This window comes from Panthera tigris, chromosome A2 (assembly GCF_018350195.1).
Source record: "Panthera tigris isolate Pti1 chromosome A2, P.tigris_Pti1_mat1.1, whole genome shotgun sequence".
NCBI classification, from domain to species: domain Eukaryota; kingdom Metazoa; phylum Chordata; class Mammalia; order Carnivora; family Felidae; genus Panthera; species Panthera tigris.
In genome coordinates, this window is record NC_056661.1 from 121,629,041 (window position 1) to 121,650,447 (window position 21,407).

At 39.9% G+C, this 21,407-nt stretch overlaps 1 protein-coding gene across 1 annotated transcript in view; it reads left to right on the forward strand.

Annotated features, from left to right (window-relative positions):
* ITPRID1 (ITPR interacting domain containing 1) overlaps nt 1-21,407 on the forward strand; it is a 77,462-nt gene that overhangs the window by 4,356 nt on the left and 51,699 nt on the right. The window contains exons 4-7 of the mRNA XM_007090548.3: nt 6,692-6,743; nt 9,663-9,749; nt 11,812-12,014; nt 15,121-15,695. Of these exons, the coding sequence (XP_007090610.2) occupies nt 6,692-6,743; nt 9,663-9,749; nt 11,812-12,014; nt 15,121-15,695 (917 nt within the window). The remainder of the gene's footprint in view (nt 1-6,691; nt 6,744-9,662; nt 9,750-11,811; nt 12,015-15,120; nt 15,696-21,407) is intronic.

Consider the following 21,407-nt stretch of genomic DNA (forward strand, 5'->3'; position numbering starts at 1 on the left):
GATGATAGATAGATAGATAGATAGATAGATAGATAGATAGATAGATGGATAAAAAGCTCTCATGCAATCCTAGTATGATGCAGAGTGCTGCATTAGTTCCTGGGGCAGCTCTAACAAATTACCACACACCTGGCAGCCTCAAACAGAAATTTATTGTCTCAAAGTTCTAAAGGCTGAAGTCTGAAATCAAGGTGTGTCAGCCAAGGTCATTCTCTCTCTAAAGGTTCAAGAGAGGAATCCTCCCTTGCCCCTTCCTAACTTTAGGTGACTCCCAGAAATCCTTGACATTTCTTGGCTTGTGGTGACATCCTTTCCATTCTCTGCCTCCATATCCACATGGCCACTTTTCCCTGTGGGTCTTCTTTTCTCTTTTTTTAAGGACATTAGTCATTGCACTTAGGACCCACCCTAATCCAGTATGACCTCATCTTTACTAATTGTATCTACAAAAACCCTATTTCCAAATAAAGAACACATTCTAAAATGAGAGATCAGATACGGAAATTAAATTCAACTCACTACAAGTAGAATTTATTTTAAGGCTGTTTCCTTCATTGGTCACCCCTGAGGCTTTTATACTTTGAAGTAGGAATAAGATTCAAGTGCCTGCTCATCTTATAGGTGACCCAGTGACTCCCAGAGAAGTCAGGTGGGCTTCTAGGTCTCAAACTGAGCCCCAAATAAAATGGGACAGGGGATGGCATAAGGCTTCAGTGGACCTATTGCTGAATTCCTTCTGAATTTTGAGATGACCAAGGTGGGGTGCTGTCCTCTTATGGTGACTCTTGGGCTTTCCTGCTGCTCTGTGTCTACCCAAAGTCTCATTTTTATTAAACTGGAATCTGACTGGCCCATTTCACATCGTGTTGAACACCATTACACCAGGTAAAGCCATTAGCCCTTGGCACTTCCGTCTCTTTATCAGTAGAACCGGGAGGGGAAAGAAATGAATACATGTGAAGGCCACACAGCTAGGTACTTTACATAAGCTATCTCATTTTCCCCAACCATCTTCCGAGGTAAATATTACCATGACTAACTTTTGCAAGGAAGAAAATGAGACTCAGAAAGGTTAAGTAACTTGCCCAAAGTAGCCCAGTCAGTAGACAGGAGGGTCAAGATTTGAATTTGGATCTGTCTGACTCTGTAGCCATGTTGCCTCTCCAGAGGACTGGTTCGATTTACTGTTACTATATGTGCTATGCATGGAAACCCCTGGGAGGAAAGCCCTGCATCAATGTCCTTGCCAGAAAAATCAAAGTGTGAGCATCATGGCTAATGTCACCGACATTTACTTCTCTCTCCAGGTCTTCTGGCTCTTGTGCATCAGCCTTCAGAGCCACAACACAGTCCTCCAGAATTTAAAAGTCTTAGAGTAAAACTAATTTTTGAAGTCAAGCGAGTATCTACGGAAACGTAAAATAACCATATCTGGATCTGAAAGTAAAAAAGACACATCAAATAATTCCTCTGGAAAGCCACATGAAGATAGGCTGGCTGCTTGCCTCCCAAGTCTCATTAAAGCGCTTCACGAAGAATGGTCTCTCACTGTCTGCCCTGTCTTCTGACAAATATTTGGGCATTTTAGCTAAGGGGTCTGACAGTCTTCTTTTTAAGTATCTCCAGAGCATTGTCTGCTCAAGGCACATGGATAACTTACAGGGAACACCCTTATGGAAATCCCTCAATTTTTTTTGTCTTTTTTCTGTCTGAGAACCTCCACCGATGGTGAAGATCAACCCCTCTTCATGGTCACCAACTGCGCACACAAACACAAGTTTGATTCTCAGTTTTCCCTCAGTGAGGATCTATGGGCCTGCCTTCTTATAGCCACAAACACAATAGGACATTCAGAACCTCTTTGGGGTCAGTTGGGGTGCTAAAGAAACATGGTTATGACTGTTAAGGTCTCTCTTCTCAGGTTTCTGACTCATTCTTAATCCCAGATTCCATATTAAAACTGTGTATAAGAAAGCCTGGGGAGAGGAGCTAGTTTCTGGTAAACCCATTCCCACTACTGAAGAACAAATTAGACATCAGCACCGTCGCCCTGTTAGAGTGCATTGGCGTTATCCTGTGGGGACAGACACCTACACTGATGCATGTGCCACATTATATAATGTACACTTGTTTACCAACACAGCCAAGAATAACTGCGAGGGAAAAAGAAAAAAAGAAAAAAAAACCAGAACCAACTCCTACAGCAAAGAAACAGTTTTTGTCAAAGATCTGCTTGGAACCATCGATTACTTGATGGGTGGTTAATTCATTTGTCCTTTTAATATTTAGATACTTCTCCAATCCCCAGAGAAATCTTTGAAGCATAAACTTACACCTTTCTGGAAGGAACTCATTAAATAAGAACTTACAGAATCAAATTCTAAAGCCTGTGGTCTATAAGATGAGGTCAATGTAAATCCAGTTAAACATAATAGATACTCCCTAATGCTTATCAAACAAAAGCACTTAGAGCAAAGAACTGAGTTAGGGGAGAATGCAAAGATGTAGAATGCATGGCTCCTGCTCTTACTTATATTACTCTGACTTCCCAGGACCATTGCAATCTGAAAACAACCTGGGCCAGCTTTTCACAAGACCCTCTCGTCTCAGCCCCTCTCATTGCCATCCTAATTCTTTATCTTTCTTCATCTAATTCCTCCCGTCCTAAAATCTTTCCTGTTCTGTTCTCCTCTTGCCCTTCTTTTAAGTCCTGATTCAGGTCCCGTATTCTCTATAAGGCCCTTCCTGACATCTGCATTAAAAGACTCAATTTTTTGTCTGAACACCGGTCACATCCATGAAGGGTTCTGCCTGTATGGCACTTGGTGCTGCCTCCAATTATTAGGGAGAGGACTCACTGACAAAATTGTAAATCCCACTGAGGTAGGAATTATCTCTAACACATCTGATTTCCCCAAAGCTAGTCAACAAAAGATCTTAGTAAAACTGGTCCATAATGAAGCTGATGCGAGTCATATTGGGAAATTTTCAAGGAAGAGAGACTTGGGCTAGTCAAAGAGCAATATGTTTTTGAAGAAAACAAAGAGGCAAAGGAAGACAATGCCACTTGGTTCAAGGAGCTTGAACAAAGGCACGGAATGAAAAGAAAACCAAATGTGTGCAGGAAAACATAGAAAAGGTGGTCAGATTAGAGAAATGGTTTCATGCTGGGGAGCAAAGGTGGAAATTTTTTCTGGTAAAAAAGGTGTTATCAGGTTATAAATGCCTTAAAATCCAGAAAGAAGGAATCACACTTGATGTGTTAAGATCATCTCAGGTTCCAAAGGAGAGGTAGTTGTAACTGGGGTCTGTATTGTGTAGGATTTGGGGACCGTATCTTTGGTCATGAAGAGTTAGTGATGGCTGCCACAGGTGCAGTGCTGGGGAATTGAAGTCCACGTGTTACAAACGTGCTATCTCTACACTAGTGAGTTATGCATGATTTCTGAGAAGAGAAATGACAAATTCCAGTGTTTATCCTGCCCCCTTTGGGAAGATGCTGTTGTGAACTCAGGAACTCGGGGTGATGTCATGAGGGTGTGGGCTGTGTGTCAGCAGTGGAATGGAGAGGGGGAGTCAACTGCATCCAGAGAAGAAGCAGATACATGGGTGAGGAAGAGCAAAGCATTACAGTTGGCTTTAAGGTTTTTGAGCATGAATGTCAGGGAGAAAGAAGAACCTTTTATTTTCTAAGCATATAGACTGCGATTATTTGCAAACTGAGACAACTCAACCCCGCTGACTGCCTCTACCAAGTGTCTTGGGCATGCAGGAGTTAAATACACAGAAAGCTGCAGAATGCTATTATTTTAGAGCCCTGTGAAAATGTAATTTGATTAGTCTATTGGACGATATTCCAAAGAACCAAATGTCTCCCATGAATCAGTCAGAAATGCTTAGGAAAACCAAAATAAAAAATGCTTTCTAAGCCAATAAAGGTGCTAATTAGTGCCTTCTGCATATCTCACTACATCTTCTCCAGTAATACATTTTGCAGGGTTAAGTGCATGTCTGCTGCTTCAGATGGCAGAAGTCCACCTAACAGTAGGGAGGGTGGCTGGAGACTCAAGTATCTAAAAGGGAATCAGAACCGGCGTTTAACCCATGCAATGGGATGTATTGAGTAGAGCAGAGAACTCTTTTTCTTGCTTTAATTCTCTTCCAAATCAACCCTTATAAAACCTAGGGAGAGTAGGACCTTACTTTTTCTTTCTTTCTTCATCCACCGTTGCTTTTAAAGAGTAGAGTCTGGTTTTTAAAAAACCTAATAAGGGTATCCTAGAAAGAAAAATAAATTGGAGAAAATATCAAGACCAAGCAACTGGAGAAGAAAGAAGGACTTAAGGAGATCGTAGCCAGTAGGGATTTACGTGGTAGATACAGACACATCTATAAGTGTTTTGTTTTCTGCTGGGGCAGCCTCAAGCGTGGTGCCTACAGAAGCTTGAGGAAATGCAGGGTAACAGGAATTTGTCCCATTATGGCATTCCCTAGGTGTCAAATTCTTGCTGTGGTCCGAGGTAGGTGACTCCAGTGCTTCCGGGAGCTGGGCAGGTAACTGCTAATGAACCAAGCAAGCAGGACAGAGAGAGACTGCGGAGAATCGCAGAACACGTGGGCTCCAACAGATCGCTCCCTGAAGAGATCTGGGATTGATACTGCTGTATCTTCTGAGTTTTAAGGAAATTCTAGGAATCTCGGTGCTGGGGAGAACTGGGCTACCAGCTTGTGCCTCTCGGTTCAGGTTCCTTATTGAATATAGGCAAAGGGAACAAGAACCCTGACAAGCCCAGGAAGTTTATCTTGCAAATTAGCAAACTGGAAAACAACAGCAACAACTATACTTGAACTAAAACCAAAAAGACCCTCCAATAGGCAAGGAATAATAGTTTCTTACTGTCCCATTAGTCTCTCAACTGCCTGGTTCCAAATGCTTGAGAGGTATGGAGTAGATGTATATTGTTCACCCCATATGACTTATGTGGCTGAGTTACATTTGTTTTGTAGGGCAGACATTCATTGCAGCCATACTCTCACTACCTTTCAAAATTGTAGTTGTGTATTCTGAGCTTAGTTAAGAACTCACTGTTCACTCACACCTCAGTGATATGCCTTGAGTCCTTATCCTTCCGAGACTGTATGTTCCTTTTCCATCCAGCAGGGTCACTGAGCCCTTGTAACAACAGATGAAAACTATAAGTGTTATTTCCATATATCAAATTTGGCATTCAGAGGCAAGTTCGTGGATACCTTGAGAACTGTTTCTAGTCTCCTCCCCAAACAAGTACTCTGGCTCCACACTGAAGAGCCCTTATTATTTCAGGCTCTTTTTTCATGTTTCAATCATATAGGTTTGTTGTTGTTGTTTTTTTAATTTCTCCCACATGCATTATATTTCTTATGGTGAAAAACTTCACTTTCTTATGGAAGTGCTGAGTGGCAACATTTCCAGTATGTTACGTGTCACATGTTCGTACTCGGGAAAGCACCCGGGAGAACCACCCTGAGAGGAAATGAGAAGGTTGGTAAACTTCTGGAAGCACCAGCCCAAGTTCTGAATGTTGCCCGGGCAGCCAGCAGCCACAGCATTACATCATCACTCCTGCTTACCATAACCACAACGCATCCTAAACGGGCCTCCGCCTCCCAATATCAGCTCTTCTATTCTGCCCTCAGCTCCACTAACAAGGCAAATGGACCTTCCGCATCCTCTCTCTCCCATTAATTTGTTTGCTCAAAAATCTTCCCTGGTTTTCCAGGTAAACTCCTCTTTCTGCTTTTCAAATAAGTTACAGGACATTCTGCTGGCAGTGTGGTGTTTTGAAAAGCAACAATAGCAACAAATAAAAATAAGCTGTGGTATCCTGCTGGCCACGGAAAATTTATTTAATCTCTCTGAGCCTCAATTTGGCTCTCTATTAAGGAGAGATTCATAATACCTATTTCCTTGATATGTTGTAAGAATTAAAAGAGGTGCTGCATGCAACATGCTTAGCACACTGCCTCATTCATTTATTATTTAATGTTAAATAGTAACTGTTATTGCTATAATCAATAATAAAGGTAATGATAAATTCCTGGATCTGCTACTTTTGAACGTGTGATCACGGGCTCATTACTCAACTTCTGTGAGTCTGTTTCCTTATCTGAAAAATAAGGATAGGTCCTCAATTTTAAGAGTGTTGTGAGGATTAAGAGATACAAATGCATGGAAGATGGTCAACAAATGCTGGGTCCTTCATGTATTTTTTTTGCCTGTCCCCACCCTTGCTCCTCGACCTTGTGGGCCATGAGAGAGTATTCCAAAATAGCCTATGATCCCTTCTGAATAGCCCTATCACTGTGCTTTGCATTTGCTACAGACCCTCTTGGTGCATGGCAACACCTCTTTCCATCCATCAAATTTTACCCATTCTTAAAAATCCAAGATAGTATCTCCATGAAACCTTGGCCAACTACTCCATTTGCCACTGACTTCCCTCTCAACCAAGCAAATACATTTCTTCAAGTGGTCATCACACAATTTAGCCATTCATTACATTCTGTCTTGTTCACTACAGAGATGCCTTGTACCTCATGCACATACAATCTCGGATATGGAAATCGATCCCATGTTAATTCGTCTGAGGACTAGAAAATCTCCTATGGGACAAAAGGAGATTAAGCTCATGTCCCCTTTTGTTTGTTGCAGTTTCTGTGCGTGAACAAGGGATGGTGTGCATGACCGTGACGGACTACATGAGGTAGGTGTCAGTGTCACTCTGCTCCAGTATCTGACAGCCACAGTTTTCATAAATGAAAGGGAAGTGAGGAGCTTTCTTAACAATGCCATGGATCTTGGGATTTTGTCACTGGTTTAGCCACAGCACCTGGAACACTTTCACTAGCCTTGAGAGAAATAGAGGTTCTTTAAATGTCATGAGGCAGTGAGCACAATAAACGAACAAATGCTGGCTTGGAGGGAGGATTTAATTAAAATATATGCATAAAACACATTTGACTGTAATACGAGTGTTCAGAAGGACCTGTTCATGAAATAGTTGCATCCGTATTCTCACACTGTCAATGTTAGTCATCACCATGCTATTTGCTGGGCAATAATACAGTTGACCTTTGAACAACACGGCTTTGAACTGTGTGGGTCCACCTATATGCAGACTTTTTTTTTAATTCAAGTATAATTAGCATACAGTGCTGGTTTCAGGTGTACAACATAAAGATTCAACAATTCCATACATTTCTCAGTGCTTGTCATGATAAGCGTACTGTTAATTCTATTTCCCCCATCCCAGCACCCACCTCCACTTTGGCAACCACCAATTTGTTCCCTGTATTAAAGAGTGTGTTGGGTTTTTTATTTAATTTGTCTTCATTAAATTAAATTAAATTTCTTTTAATTTTTAAAATTTTTCTTTGTGTTGTTTCTTAAATTACACACATGAATGAAATCATGTGGTATTTGTCTTTCTTTGGCTGATTTCACCATGCAGATTTTTTTTAAATACAATACAGTACTGTAAATGTGTTTTGCTTTTGATTTTCTTAATAACATTTTTTTTTCTATAGGCTACTTTATTGTAAGAACACAATATATTATATATAACATATAAAATATGTAATTGACTATTATCGGTAAGGCTTTCGGTGAACAGAAGGCTATAAGTAATTCTGTTTTAAGGGAGTTAAAAGTTATATGTGGAGAGGCACCTGGGTGGCTGGGTCACTTAAGTGTCCGACTCTTGATATCAGCTCAGGTCGTGATCTTACTGACATGAGATCAAACCTGAGTGTGCTGAGCATGGAGCCTGTTCTGGATTCTCTTTCTCCCCGTCTCTCTGCCCCTCCCCTATTCATTCTCTCTCTCTCTCTCTCTCTCTCTCTCTCTCTCTCTCTCTCTCTCAAAAAACAAAGCAAAACAAACAAAAACCAAACAAACACAAAAACACAACAGAGAAATAAACGTTAAAAAAACACCAAAAGTTATTTGTGGAGTTTTGATTGTGTGGGGGGTCAGCACCCTTAACCCTCACGTTGTTCAGGGGTTAACTGTACATAAAATTTCCAATGTTAAGTAGAAAACAGTAAGATTATCTTAATATGAGAATAGAGACTAGGTCTCAAAGCAGTGCTCAACAGTGGCAGCAGCATGACCTCAGAACTTAATAGAATTGCAAATTTTCAAGCCCAATCCCAGACACTCTGAATCAGAAAATCTCAAGGTGGGGTTCAGAAATCTGTGTTTTTGCAAGCCCTTCAGGGGATTCTGAGAAATACCCTCGTGTAGGTATCCTATGCCAGTGGTATAGAAGGTGAGCTTTTTGACTTTGAGAACTCTGCTTCCATGCCTCAGCCACCCTTGCGTGTTTCAAGATAATTCCAACTAGTTGAAAACCAAATACTCAATACTGTATCCCTCTGACTCCTACCAATTCACAATTTTTCTATTTGGTCGTAGTTTTTCCTTCTTAGCAGATTATTTTTGCTGCTTATAGAGTCATAGAGCCACAAAGGACCCCAGAAATCTCTCAGACAACTTTCTCATTTTGTTGAAGAGGAAAATGAAAGCCAAGGTCAGTGACTCACTCCTGCTCTCATGGCTTGATCAGAACTGTGACTATACATGGATTCTCCTGGATCCAAGGCCAGGGCAGTTTCTGGGTGGCTTTGCTGAGCATTATAAAGGAAAGTAATGCTTACAGACCCCGAATGAACAGAAATATGGCAGGCTTAATACAAACTGAGGTGAGGCAATAAATGAAAGGATATCTTTTGCCTCTCTCCAGGGCTCCCAGCAAGTTCAACCATCTGTTAAAATCAGGGTCTTTATTATTCAGAAACATACACGTTCTCAGCCTTAACTGCTTCTCTTGCTCTCTTCTCAGAGAAGCAATTGAACAAAGAGGCAAAGGACAAAATCTGGGCAAGGACTAAGGAAAATTCAGGATAACTTGGTCTTCCAGGGAAAGTGAGATCTACATTGTATTCTTTGATAAATTCCCATTTTGTGCCAATTGGCTGTTACAACTGAGGCTCAATGAATCAGTGGTAGGTACATCAGAACAATATAAAACTGAACTATATTATAACAGGGGCTCATTCTGTTTGGAAGTGCTTTCAAATGACTTGCAACGCAGGCCCATTTAGCTAGAGTGTCATTGGTTTTTGTGGTGGGGGAGGAGCCAGTTACTGTTGCATATGGGTGGCCACAGGAGACAGCATTTAGAGATTGTTAACCATGCACTATGGAATCCGTCACCGTTATGGGAATTAATAGGGAGTCACTTCAGTAACCGCTCGCCGTACCTCTTTCATCACATAATTTTAACTTCTTTGGAAAGTTGGTGCCTAGCCGAGCTGTGTTCCTGATAGGTTCCCCAATGATTTGCCATCTGTCAAAAGTGAGACATTCTGTCACCTTTATAATGAGCACTAGCGGGCACCTAACACTTAAATTCTCACACCTTCTGTAACACAACGCTCTTGGAAACAGGAGCATCTTCTCCACTGCATGCTCTCTCTTCTCCAAAGGTGCAGCCATTAGGGATTATTAGAAATGAGGAGGAAATGCAAATGTTTGCTCTGGAAGGGAAAGATTCACAATGATCTCCCAGGGGACTATCTAAATCAACACATCTCATCATTGGTATTTTCCCCCACTGTAGATCTCTGCATCCGTTTTCAGAAACTCCCACCCTTTCTAGAGGGACCAGTTTCAACTCTTGCCATTCTACTGCAAGTATACCACAAAGGTATGTGATTTCCAGGCACTTTTCACCCAGAGAAATCATTCTGTACAACTGTGGATTTCATGAAATTATAAATAGGCATTTGAGAAATAACCTGTTGAATGAATGGATGAGAGAATGAATAAAGGATTTCAAAACTCTGATTCACAAGAACGATGCAAAAGAGTCAAGGAGATCAAGCTAAGTATCTGCCAATGGGGAAATGGTCCAACAAACTAATGGCCCACCCATTTTATAGAATTCTATACAGTGATAAAAGGAATAGGCAGAAAGAACTATATATACTAGCTTAGAACGATCTTCAAGTCATCTTTTTGAGGGGAAAAAGTAAGATGCAGAAAGATATGCAGTAGGGTATGCTACTATTTATAGATCAAACAAGTGAAAACTATAAAGCATATATGTAATATAGAAAAATATATGGAAGTATACAGATAAATTTAGTAGGAGGGGAGTCAGGATTTGTGGGGATAATGGCCAAGGGGAAAGAAACCTTTATGTGTAATATAATGTTTTGACAATGTGAATATATTTTATGTATTTCTTACATAATTAAATGTAAACAAGAAGAGTTAATGATATTAAAAATGTTTACTGACAAATCAATCAATCAATACATTCTGAGACATGAGATTGTGAGCCTTTAGAAGGCAGAACTATGTCTTTATTCCTTTTTGCACCTTGGGTGCCTAGCAGAGGGCCTAGAACATGACAAATGTTCAATAAATATTTGTATAAATGGGCAAGATAAATATTTGTACCATGAGGACAATATGATAACAGACTAAATCTTTCATACACAAGTTAGATTTCTCCCAAGAATTTTTTTTCTCCCTCAAAACATTTTTATTTGGGGGTGTCAAGAGATTGGTATCCTCAGTTCTTCAGTTCTTTCCAATGATTAAGATATCTGAGCTGAACCATTTAAGACCCACAGTAAGAGTTTTTGGCTTATCTTTTCTTCCTTGATCGAATCAGGAGGCAAAGCCCCAGATCTCTATGTCACATAAGAAAGTGTAAACGTGATGTTGAGTAATGTGTGGTAAGTGGGCCTGCCCAGCGAGACTACAGGTGGCTGTTGTTAAATGTGTGAATGGCTAAATACATGAATTGTAATTAACCCAATTTAAATGATGAAGTCATGAAAGTAAATCATCCAAACTATCTCAAATAAGCTCCTTGGTGTTGCATGTAAAGCAGAGGCAAACAGAAACCTGAAACAAAAGAACCAGGCAAACCTAGGGAAACCTCCTCAAAAGTTCTGCTTCCCATGTAATCCATGAGTTTTTAAAAAAAGGTCAATAGCACAGTTACCAAGGAGAAGGTCAGTGATTGGGAAGTGGTAAGTATACATAAATATAATTTCCAGAGAACTGAGTTTATAATTTTAAGTGCCAAAGCTGAGTAAAATGATTTGAAGAAAGCACTTCTTATTTCTCACCCAAGTCACACACACACACACACACACACACACACACACACACACAAATACAGAATATATTTTAATCCGCTTTAGGGACTACAAATTATTATTTGTAAAGATCAGTCCTTGGAGTCTGCATTTAATGACACCCTCAGCAGATTTGTGTAGCTGAGGATGCCCTCAGACTGATTCTCGTTAAAAACATTCTTTTTTGAGTTCTGCTGTTCACAGTTTTGTTCTGTTTTGTTTTTGTTTTGTTTTGTTTTGTTTTGTTTTTGTTTTTTCTGTTTCACATCGCCATGACTTACCATTTCTTTGTGGTTATCGGTGCATCGCTTCTGGTTTCTGTCCCACAGTCTTCCTGCTGTCTCTAACTTAACATTTGCTTACTATGAAGTAGACAGATAAATAAACTCATTGGTCTTGCATAGAAAGTACAGCCAAGCAGTCCCTGAATGGGGTTGATGGACTATCCTTTAAGTGAGTATATGTGAGTTCTCGTAAATGCACCATCTATTTGCCTATTTAGATTCCTCTTCCATTCAATTTCTAGAAGATTGGGTGTGTGAGGTGACTAGAAAAAAAAATGGGTCTTGTTAAATGAACTGTTACTGGATAAAGATATTCATATTTTTACCACAGCATTCCTGAATGGCTGGAATTTTGGGAAAAAGATCCAGTGGAGATTCTCTTGGATCTGGGGTTTGGTGCAGATGAGCCAGACATCTGCACTCAAATCCCAGCCAGATTTCTGGATTGTGGCTCAGCAGCCAGAGGAATCAACAACCAGGTTTTTCTTGAAGCTCAGAAGCAGCGAATGGACATTGAGAACCCGGACTTGTATGGTAAGTGGGGACTGCGTGGTTACTGAATCTCAGCAATGGGGGTGGTGGCCAGGTGAGCCACAGTATTAGGAGAGACCATATGGGATGTATGTGTAGTGACAGTCACCCCTGTGTTGCAGTGGCTTAGAGCAGAAACGTTTACATGTTGATCACTCTACACTACGCGTCTGCTGTGGCTTCATGTGCATGTTTGGGGGAAGATCTGTTGCATATGTCTTCATATGTAGTCTTGGCCCCATCACCTGGAAGTCACTGGTTGCAATGACAGAGAAAAGGTGGAAATGGAGAATCATACTTGACTCTTACCTCTTTCTGCTCAGAATTTACTCATTGATTTCATTGTCCAAAATCAGTTACATGGCCAAACTTAACTCCAAAGGGGTGAGAATGTGCAGTCCTACCATATGTCCAGAAGAAAAAATGCAATACCAGTGGAAAGCACTAATATATGCCATAGCCACTTACCGGGGAGGCAGAGAAACCACGAAGCTTATCACAAGTCGCAAGGTGAAACCTTAATTTCCTCATCTATAAGGCTTAGAATGTTACTTATTCTACCATGAGCCGTGAGTGGTAGGTATTAAGCTGTCAGATATCCAGATTTGAGGATTAACTATACCTAAACCTCTTAGTTATCATACATGCTGCTATTTTTCCCCAGCTGGTGGTCAATGGAATTTTCTCTAGGATGTTACTAGGACGCTCTTGGAATGTGTGCTCAAATAATTTGGGGGAAAGATGCCTTGCAGTTAAACAGGTTTATTTACTTCAGGATTTGTTTAGTATGTTGAAGTGCACTCTCAGTCTCCCAGAGAGGATGCAGTGCAGATTTTTCAAAATCATTTAAATATCAAACCCCTCTTGGAGGAGCGTTGAAGAACATCTCCTCCATGGGATAGAGTTTGCAGAATTCTAGACTGGAGAAAATGCCAAAATGCTGTTTCTGAAATAAGTTCTTTAAATAAATTCATGAAAGTCAAGTGAGATAAAGTGGTTTTCTCAAACAAATATCTTAGATTTTTCATTTTAGTCTCTGTTTCCCCCATTTTCATGTGGGTAAAATGGGTCTCAAAATTTCAGCAATGCAGTTTTTTAAAAAGAGGATGTATCCCCGAAGATGTTGTTAGGAGATGTTTCTTTACATTTTGGAAGAAATTAGTATCATTCTTTGCTGTCTCCTTCTCCAAGCTGCAGGGAGATGCAAGTTCTTTGATCAATTCTTTATTTGGAGACAATAACTCTTATCAGTATTTGAGGAGTGTTTGACTTGAGCTGTAAAGTAAACATTTTATAGATGAAATTGACACACAGATTATAAAAGACCCGGGAGCTGGCCCCTGCTCCTGTGATTGTGCCCACTCATTTCCACCACTCAAAACTGTGCTAATAACACACTGTAGCCATTCTCACTCAACACTTACCACTTTTGATTCAAGAAAGCCGAGAAGGTTGAATGTAAAATAAGCAATAATAAAATTAGTTGGTTGGTCCAAAAACAGAAGGGAAAAGTATGTCTTATTCAACATCAATAAAAAAAGGCTCAAACGTGAAGGGATGAGAATCAATTGGTTCATTGTTCAATCTACCAAAGGCAAAACAAACAAACAAACCACAAAACACCCACTCACCCAACACCGTAAGACTGTTCTCTGAATTGACTTATCCAGTTAAATGGATAGATTCCTAGTCTAAGTATAAAAATCTGCTATAGGATGGATGGATGACAATCATAAAAATAGAATTATGATTCAGTCATACCCTTGGGCTCACAAAGAAAGATTTTGTTTCAGTTAAAGCTGAATTTAGAGGAAAAATGTAATCAGAATGCTTCTGAAAATATCCAGAACCCAAGAGTTCCTTTAGATATTGAAAGAATATCATAAGCCTCTACGAAAAGCCCATCACATTTTTTAAAGTAGAAGGATCAGTAGTCAATGTCTTTGCCTTTCAAGTAGAGGGAGCAGGTAGATGCAAGGATGTGCTCACGGAAGAGTGGGTAGTCCTGAGGGTGCAAGCAACAGAACAGAGGATAGTATCCTTACTCACCAACGTGGCCTTTGACCTTTGCTGAGCTATGCAACCCTGCATGTTATCACTGGGGTTGAGAAAATGTTGTGTAATAAAAACAAAATGTTCTGTTTCCATCTTTTTGGTTTTATGATCTGGAGATACCAAAACTATTCTTCACCATTTTCTTTCAAAGTGACAATGTGTCCCCAAATTGCCCTATCCGCACTAGGTCTCTTCCATATGCTAATTAAGTCAATAATTGCACATTGCCTACATGCACCACCCAGAAGGACTTACAAGTTGAGGAGCTGGTTCATTTGAAAAGACAAATGGATTTTCACATTAATGACTATCTTCCCTCGGACAACTGAGGACGATAAATTGCCTTCTAGAGTCTTACATATTTATAACTCTAACTACTGTATAGCATTGTGCTTTCACAACAGATGTGAGAGATACGTAAGATGGGTATTATTACACTCATTCTCCTGATGAAGAAACTGTTTACTATGTGCTTGGCACAGACTAAGCACCATATTTCTATTAATTCATCTACTCTGACATCACACACCCAATGATTGGTTGAACTGAGATTTGGATCCAGGCCTTCTGAGTCCCTATTCCATGATCTTTGCACACTGTAGGTGACAGGACAGGTGGAGATGATGGAGGTGATGATTATGGTATCTGCCACCTAAAGCTACGGAAGAATACTCAAGTTCACCTCACATGAAAGAGCTAGCTTCACTCTTTAACCTTTAGTTTAATATACAATATTAAGATTGATCCTTGCCTATAGTTTTTATGGATTTACACATAAAAACTACAGGCATATATGAGTGTATATAGCTATGCATATTTAACTAAATATAAAAGCTATTAGCTTTCCCCAAGACACAGTGGCATCTTCTTATGTTGAGGAATCACCACCATAATAACCAATGGCACATAGTGAGAAAAACTTAAGTTTCAAGAGTTTAAGTCCTTCCCATCTTGAAAATCACATGTGTTACCAACCTGTTCAGTTTTTACTACATTTATGCAGCTTCAGTGAAAAGACCCAGTCTAAAAATTGTGTGTTTCTTGTATCGTTCAGGTCGTTTCCGACAACTAGAGATCCTGGACCATGTAGCCAATGCCTTCTCATCTTTGCTGAATGATGTTAACATCCTGCAGAATAAAGCTGAAGAGAAATATGGAGGGGGAAATGTGCAAGGAACCTCAGTGAGTGAGGCCCAAGAACATCGAAGAAGAACGGGTGGACTTTTTAGGAGAGCTTCAAAGCAGAGTATTGCGAAGGACTGCAGCTCAGAAGTGTCAGAGTCATTGAAGATAAGGGGCAAATTTTCCATTGCCTCTGCAAAATCAGGAGAATATGGAGCAGAATTAGCAGCTGTGACAAACAACCATGACCAAAGTCATTTGTGTCCTTCAGCAGAACACTCGTCTCTCCAAGCCTGTGATGACTTGGTACCTTGTCATTCTCCCCAAGCTCTTCTGAGCAGGCAATGGCCTCACCCATCCATGCTGGCCAAGAGGGCTCCTCCTTCCTATATGTCTGAGCGGTCAGTCAAGGACAGAACTCAGAAGGTGAACTCGATCCAAGCTAACAAGCTCAAGAGCTTCTCTCGTCTTGCAGGCAAAGTACCAGACTCCTTCGAAATGGAAGAGGTCAGTGTTGTACCTACACTCTCAACTTCTAAGGGAAGTAACCATTCCCAAGGCATCTTCTGCTTTCCACCCTCAGTTAACCCCTTCACCTTTCTAAAAAAATTTTTTTTAACGTTTATTTATTTTTGAGACAGAGAGAGACACAGCATAAATGGGGGAGGGGCAGAGAGAGAGGGAAACACAGAATCGGAAGCAGGCTCCAGGCTCTGAGCCATCAGCCCAGAGCCCGACGCGGGGCTCGAACTCGCGGACCGCGAGATCGTGACCTGAGCTGAAGTCGGACGCTTAACTGACTGAGCCACCCAGGCGCCCCCCCCTTCACCTTTCAACCCCTCAGCTTTATATCTTATTGTTCCAAATTCCTGTTTTTAGTCTAAAACATTTAAGGTCATTCTAGCATGCTTCCATCCACTCTAACTTTCCTTGTTTCACCAATGGTCTTTGAGAGCCAGTTCAGCTACTTCCCACTCAGTGAAACTTGCCCTTTCTGGGGCTTTCTGGGGCTGGCCCCCCTTCTTCTGGTGACCACGCAGCTGTCAGCATCAGTCTCAGTCTATGCCACCATGAGTCAACTCAGGAAAAGTATGAATGCATTTGATAGTTATCTCACTGTTGGATTCTCCCTGGACTGCACCGCAGCACAGAGCCTCTTGGCATGGGTCCTGTGGCTTGGCTGAAGTTCACACATCAGTGCCCGCTTGCTTTCATGCTTTTCACCACATCTTATGCAGGCTGATCACCCTATATTTTGTTCTTAAAACACAGGAGTGAAACATGTGATGGGGAAAAGATTATACTTTTACAGACTCTTTCCTCACTTGTTGCTTCTTCACACTGCCTATTTGGTTTCCTCCCCACATCATTTATTTCCCATCTACCCAGGGTCAGAGCCCGGTAACTCCTCAAACTTCTCTTTCTTGACTGGGAGAAGGGCTAAGGAATGTCAGTAAACAAAAGATTTTTTGTCCTATATGTGCATGTATGTATATCTTCACATATTTCACAGTCTGCTCCTTCATCTTCCCCTTCACTCACTCATGCTAATTTTCACCCTCATTTAGATGACACCCTTACTTGCACTTCTCAGTCTTTTAAAAAAAATATACACACGTTTTCACACATTTCTCTATTCTTTAATATTATGACAAAGGAAGAGCAAAATTTTTTCCCTTTCATCATGTAAATCATCCAGAAGTGGGGCAGAATATTTATATGCAAATCCCAAGGTGGGACCACCTTTCTTAGAAGCCCTCTACAAGCCAGGCGCTCTGATAGTCTCTGGGGTGCAGAACCTGCCAGCAAGGGAACCTCAGTGCAATGGCAGGAGTGGGCACAGTAACACGCAGGGAGAGTGACAGCTCTACCGGTAAACTTTCATATCACTGTAGACATGTTTGGGACATCTAGGGAGCAGAAAGATAGGTTCCTTTTTTTTTAATGTTCATTTATTTTTGAGAGAGAGACAGAGACAGAGTGCGAGCGGGGGAGGGGCAGAGAGAGAGGGAGACACAGAATCCAAAGCAGGCTCCAGGCTCCAGGCTCCAAGCTCTCAGCACAGAGCCCGACGCAGGGCTCAAACTCACAAACTGTGAGATCATGACCTGAGCTGAAGTCGGATGCTTAACTGACTAAGCCATCCAGGCGCCCCAAGAAGATAGGTTCTTAAACAGCCAAGGGGCTGAGAGGATCAAGAAACTTGCAGGAGGTAAGACTTACCCATAGCCTTAAAAGAAGAAGAGGAATTAGGTGAATATGCCTATTGGTAGCCCTCCCTATCCCACAAAGATATGAAAATTGCCTCAAAATATGTAGCTGTTGATGATCCTAATATCTATGTATATATGTTTATGTGTATACATGTCTTATGTCAAAACTTATTTCAAGAACCTTAAAATATTAAAAAATAAGAACCTTAAAATATTAGTCTGAATGTAAACCAATAGCCTGCAAATATATAAAAATTATAAATGGAGAGGGGCATCTGGGTGGCTCAGTCGCTTAAATGTCCAACTTCAGCTCAGGTCATGATCTCACGGTTTGTGAGTTCAAGCCCCACATCAGGCTCTGTGCTGACAGCTCAGAGCCTGGAGCCTGCTTCTGATTCTGTGTCTCCCTCTCTCTCTGCCCCTTCCCTGCTCATGCTCTGTCTCTCTGTTTCTCAACAATAAACAAATGTTAAAAAAATTTTTTTTAATTATAAATGGAGGAAAAAAGGAGACCTTTGATCTAGAGCCCTGATTTGAAGATAAACTGAGGTACCACTAAGAAAAATTTTCTTTTATTTCAATCTTGCAAAGATTACTTAATCACCAGAGTACTACTTACAGTAATATAAAGAATATCAAGAAAATCTGCAGTCCATTTGTCATCTGCTATATTACTTAGGATCCAAACAAGAAATTTCACCATCCCCAGCCTGTTGGGATGCCTCACAGACTCTACTGTCCCTTTACAAAGTTTTTTATGCTTCAAGCTTGATTGACTTAGAGGAAAATAAGGTCCATTGGACACCATCTATATGTGAGAGGACAGGGAGAGATAATATTACATTCAGGATAAAAAAGATTCAGAACAGAGTGTCAGTTCTTACATGGTACACTTTCAAATATTCTTAAATAGCAATTATTCAAGGCAAAGCTCTCTGGTGGTATGTATGGAGGTGGGAAGACACTCAGGCCCCAAAATAAAATAATACAAGTTCATATGTTTTGTGTGTTTGTTTGTTTTTATTTTTTTAATGTTTATTTATCTTTGAGAGAGAGAGAGAGAGAGAAAGAGACAGAGCATGAGTGGGGAGGGGCAGAGAGAGACAGACACAGGATCCGAAGCAGGCTCTAGGCTCTGAGCTGTCAGCAAAGAGCCTGAGGTGGGGCTTGAACGCATGAACCACGAGATCATGACTTGAGCTGACGTCGTTCCCTTAACCAACTGGGCCACCCAGGTGCCCCTGTTTCTTTGTTTTTTAAATAAATTTATTTTTATTTTATTTTTTTAAGGATGTTTATTTATTTTGAGAGAGACAGAGAATAAGTGTAAGTGGGAGAGGGGCAGAGAGAGAGGTAAGACAGAATCCCAATCAGGCTCCTCACTGTGAGTGTGAAAGGCCAATCCCATGAACCATGAGATCATAATCTGAGCTGAAAGCAAGAGTCAGACACTCAACCAACTGAGCCACCCAAGTACCCCAAGCTCATATGTTTTTAGGCACATACTAGGGACTCAATAAATATTTGTGAATGATTAAATTAACATCAAAAATATTTGATAATATTAATTTAGTCTGGGTGGCATCCATAGAAAAACAGAATACTCTCTTGAACTTTATAACCAACTTTGTCCCTGGTCTTTCTTTAGTATTTGCCCAGGTTTGTGTGTGTGACAGTCTATATGTGTATCCTAGGCATAGAGCCCCCAAAATGATATAAAGGAAATTCACTACTTGAATTTTGTTTTTCTAAAACGTATACCTAAAATATTATGTCCTCATCACAGTCTGGGAGAAAAATATTTGTTTCACTCAATACCAGTGGATGAGTAAATGAAGCTTGGGTACGTTGCATCTTAAACAGGAACTAATGCCAGATTTAATAGTCATTTTTTAATGGCAAATTTAAGAATCCAATTATAAGAAATGAAAAATATGTGTGAAATTGGCAGATTTTCATGGCATTTAAAACATGAGCCAATATACTTAAATATCTAGCTATCATAATTTCAACTGTGATTGGCCAAAATTACCTCCTGATCAATCTATGATGCTCCCCTAAAGTCCTACTTACAGGCTGAATTTGACAATATTTGGCTCACTTTTCAAAACTATGATTCCAAGAAAATTGTGCATCGATTTTTTTAGTGCAGAAATCAACATACTTTTTGTTTGATTTTACTTAGTGAAACTGAGTCTGTTCCTTTCTTTTTAAATTCCCAAACATATTAAGAGAATTTAATCCTAATGAAGCATCTGCAATTGTAAAGTCAAGGTAGGATGCTTCTTTATAGCCACTATAAAACATGTTTAGTCTTCCTCTCGCTTCCATACAGAGATCCTGCTCCTAGAACTAAATGTAAGAAACATTGACCCTATTATTAAACAATGCCAATTGGCATCCTGAGTAGGTGGAAAATGTTTCCAAAGTTTATAACTGTTCCTTTATTTTTAATTAAAAAAATTATTAATAAGTTTGGCTCAGGGGAAACAACCCAGGAATACACCTGGTTTCCGTTTTAAATTGTTGAGATTTTGTTGTCTGGGGTTGTTTTTCCCTAGATGACCATGTACTTTACATCACACAAAGTGGACTTTCCTCCATGATAATAATCTCAGCAGAAGAGTTTTCTTATTATACTTGAAAATGTCCATGGTACATGTATACAGTATACAGACAAGGTGCACGCTGGTTTGAGTTACAAAACCAATAAAAGTAATGTTAAGAAATATGTCTAATGAACCATAAGTATAAAATAACTTTAAAGAAAACAGATGAAGGATTAAAAAGAGGGAATAAATAGTTCTTCTTACACTGCTAAGCTGTAACCTCATGGTCTTCTCTTTATTCCTGAGTTTATGGCCCTTTCTGGCCACTTGTGCTGGAATGTTTAAATGTCCTTTGATTCAGTTTTCACTATTCAGATATGAACCTAAATGGATAATATGACATGTAGAATAAGATTTATATATAAGGATATTCATCTCACCATTACTTTTATTTGCAAAATTTAGAAAACATTCCAACATTAGGAGAATCATTAAGTAAATTAATGTACCTTCAAAATATGGCCTATTGTAGTCATGAAAAATGGTGTTTTCAAAGGAATTTCACAACGTGGGGAAAGAAGCTCTCCTTCTAAGTTTTGAGTGAAAATTTTTGATTACACAATGATGTCCAAAAACATCATATTAAAAGGGAAACCTGCAAAAATGAACTCTAAAATATCAACAGGAACTGTTTTCTTACCTTCTTTAACTTTTTTTATTCATCAAGTTTCTGTAGTACTTTATCTTATTACTTTTCAAGAAATATTTTTTTTTTTTTTTTGAGAGAGAGAGAGAGAGAAAGCGCACAGGAGCAGGGAGGAGCAGAGACAGAGGGAGAGAGAGAATTTCAAGCAGGCTCCATGCCAGGCATGGAGCCCAGTTCAGGTGTCATCTCATAAAACCCTGAGATCATGACCTGAGCTGAAATCAAGAGCCAGATGTTTAATGGACTGAGTCACCCAGGCACCCTTAAAAGAAATATTTATTATTTTGTTTTACCCATAATTTTATTCTCAGTAGAGTAGTATTTATTAATTTCTGAAAATAACTTTAACGATAAATTCTGCTCTATCAATTTGGAAAACAAATTTTCTTTGAGCTATCTAAGCTCTGTATAGCAACTGAGTTGTGAATTTTCTGAATTGCTTTCCATAAATTTACCAAGTCATAAATAAATCCCTCAGAGAAATAAAATTAAATGTAGGAAATAACTCTCATTCTCCAAGTATATTTGAAGCTCTTTAGGAGCAAAAAAAAAAAATCTAGAATAATATTATTATTATTATTTCAGTCTCGCTCAAATGCCGCATCTTCCAGACAGGGTCTCTATTCCTCCCACCTGGAAGTGATTCCCCCATTTCCCTCTCCTGATCTTTAGTTCTTTGAATCTTTATCCCGAGTGCTTGTACCATGCCACCTGCCTGCCCCCCAGTGTAAGCTCTTTGAGTTTAGAAATC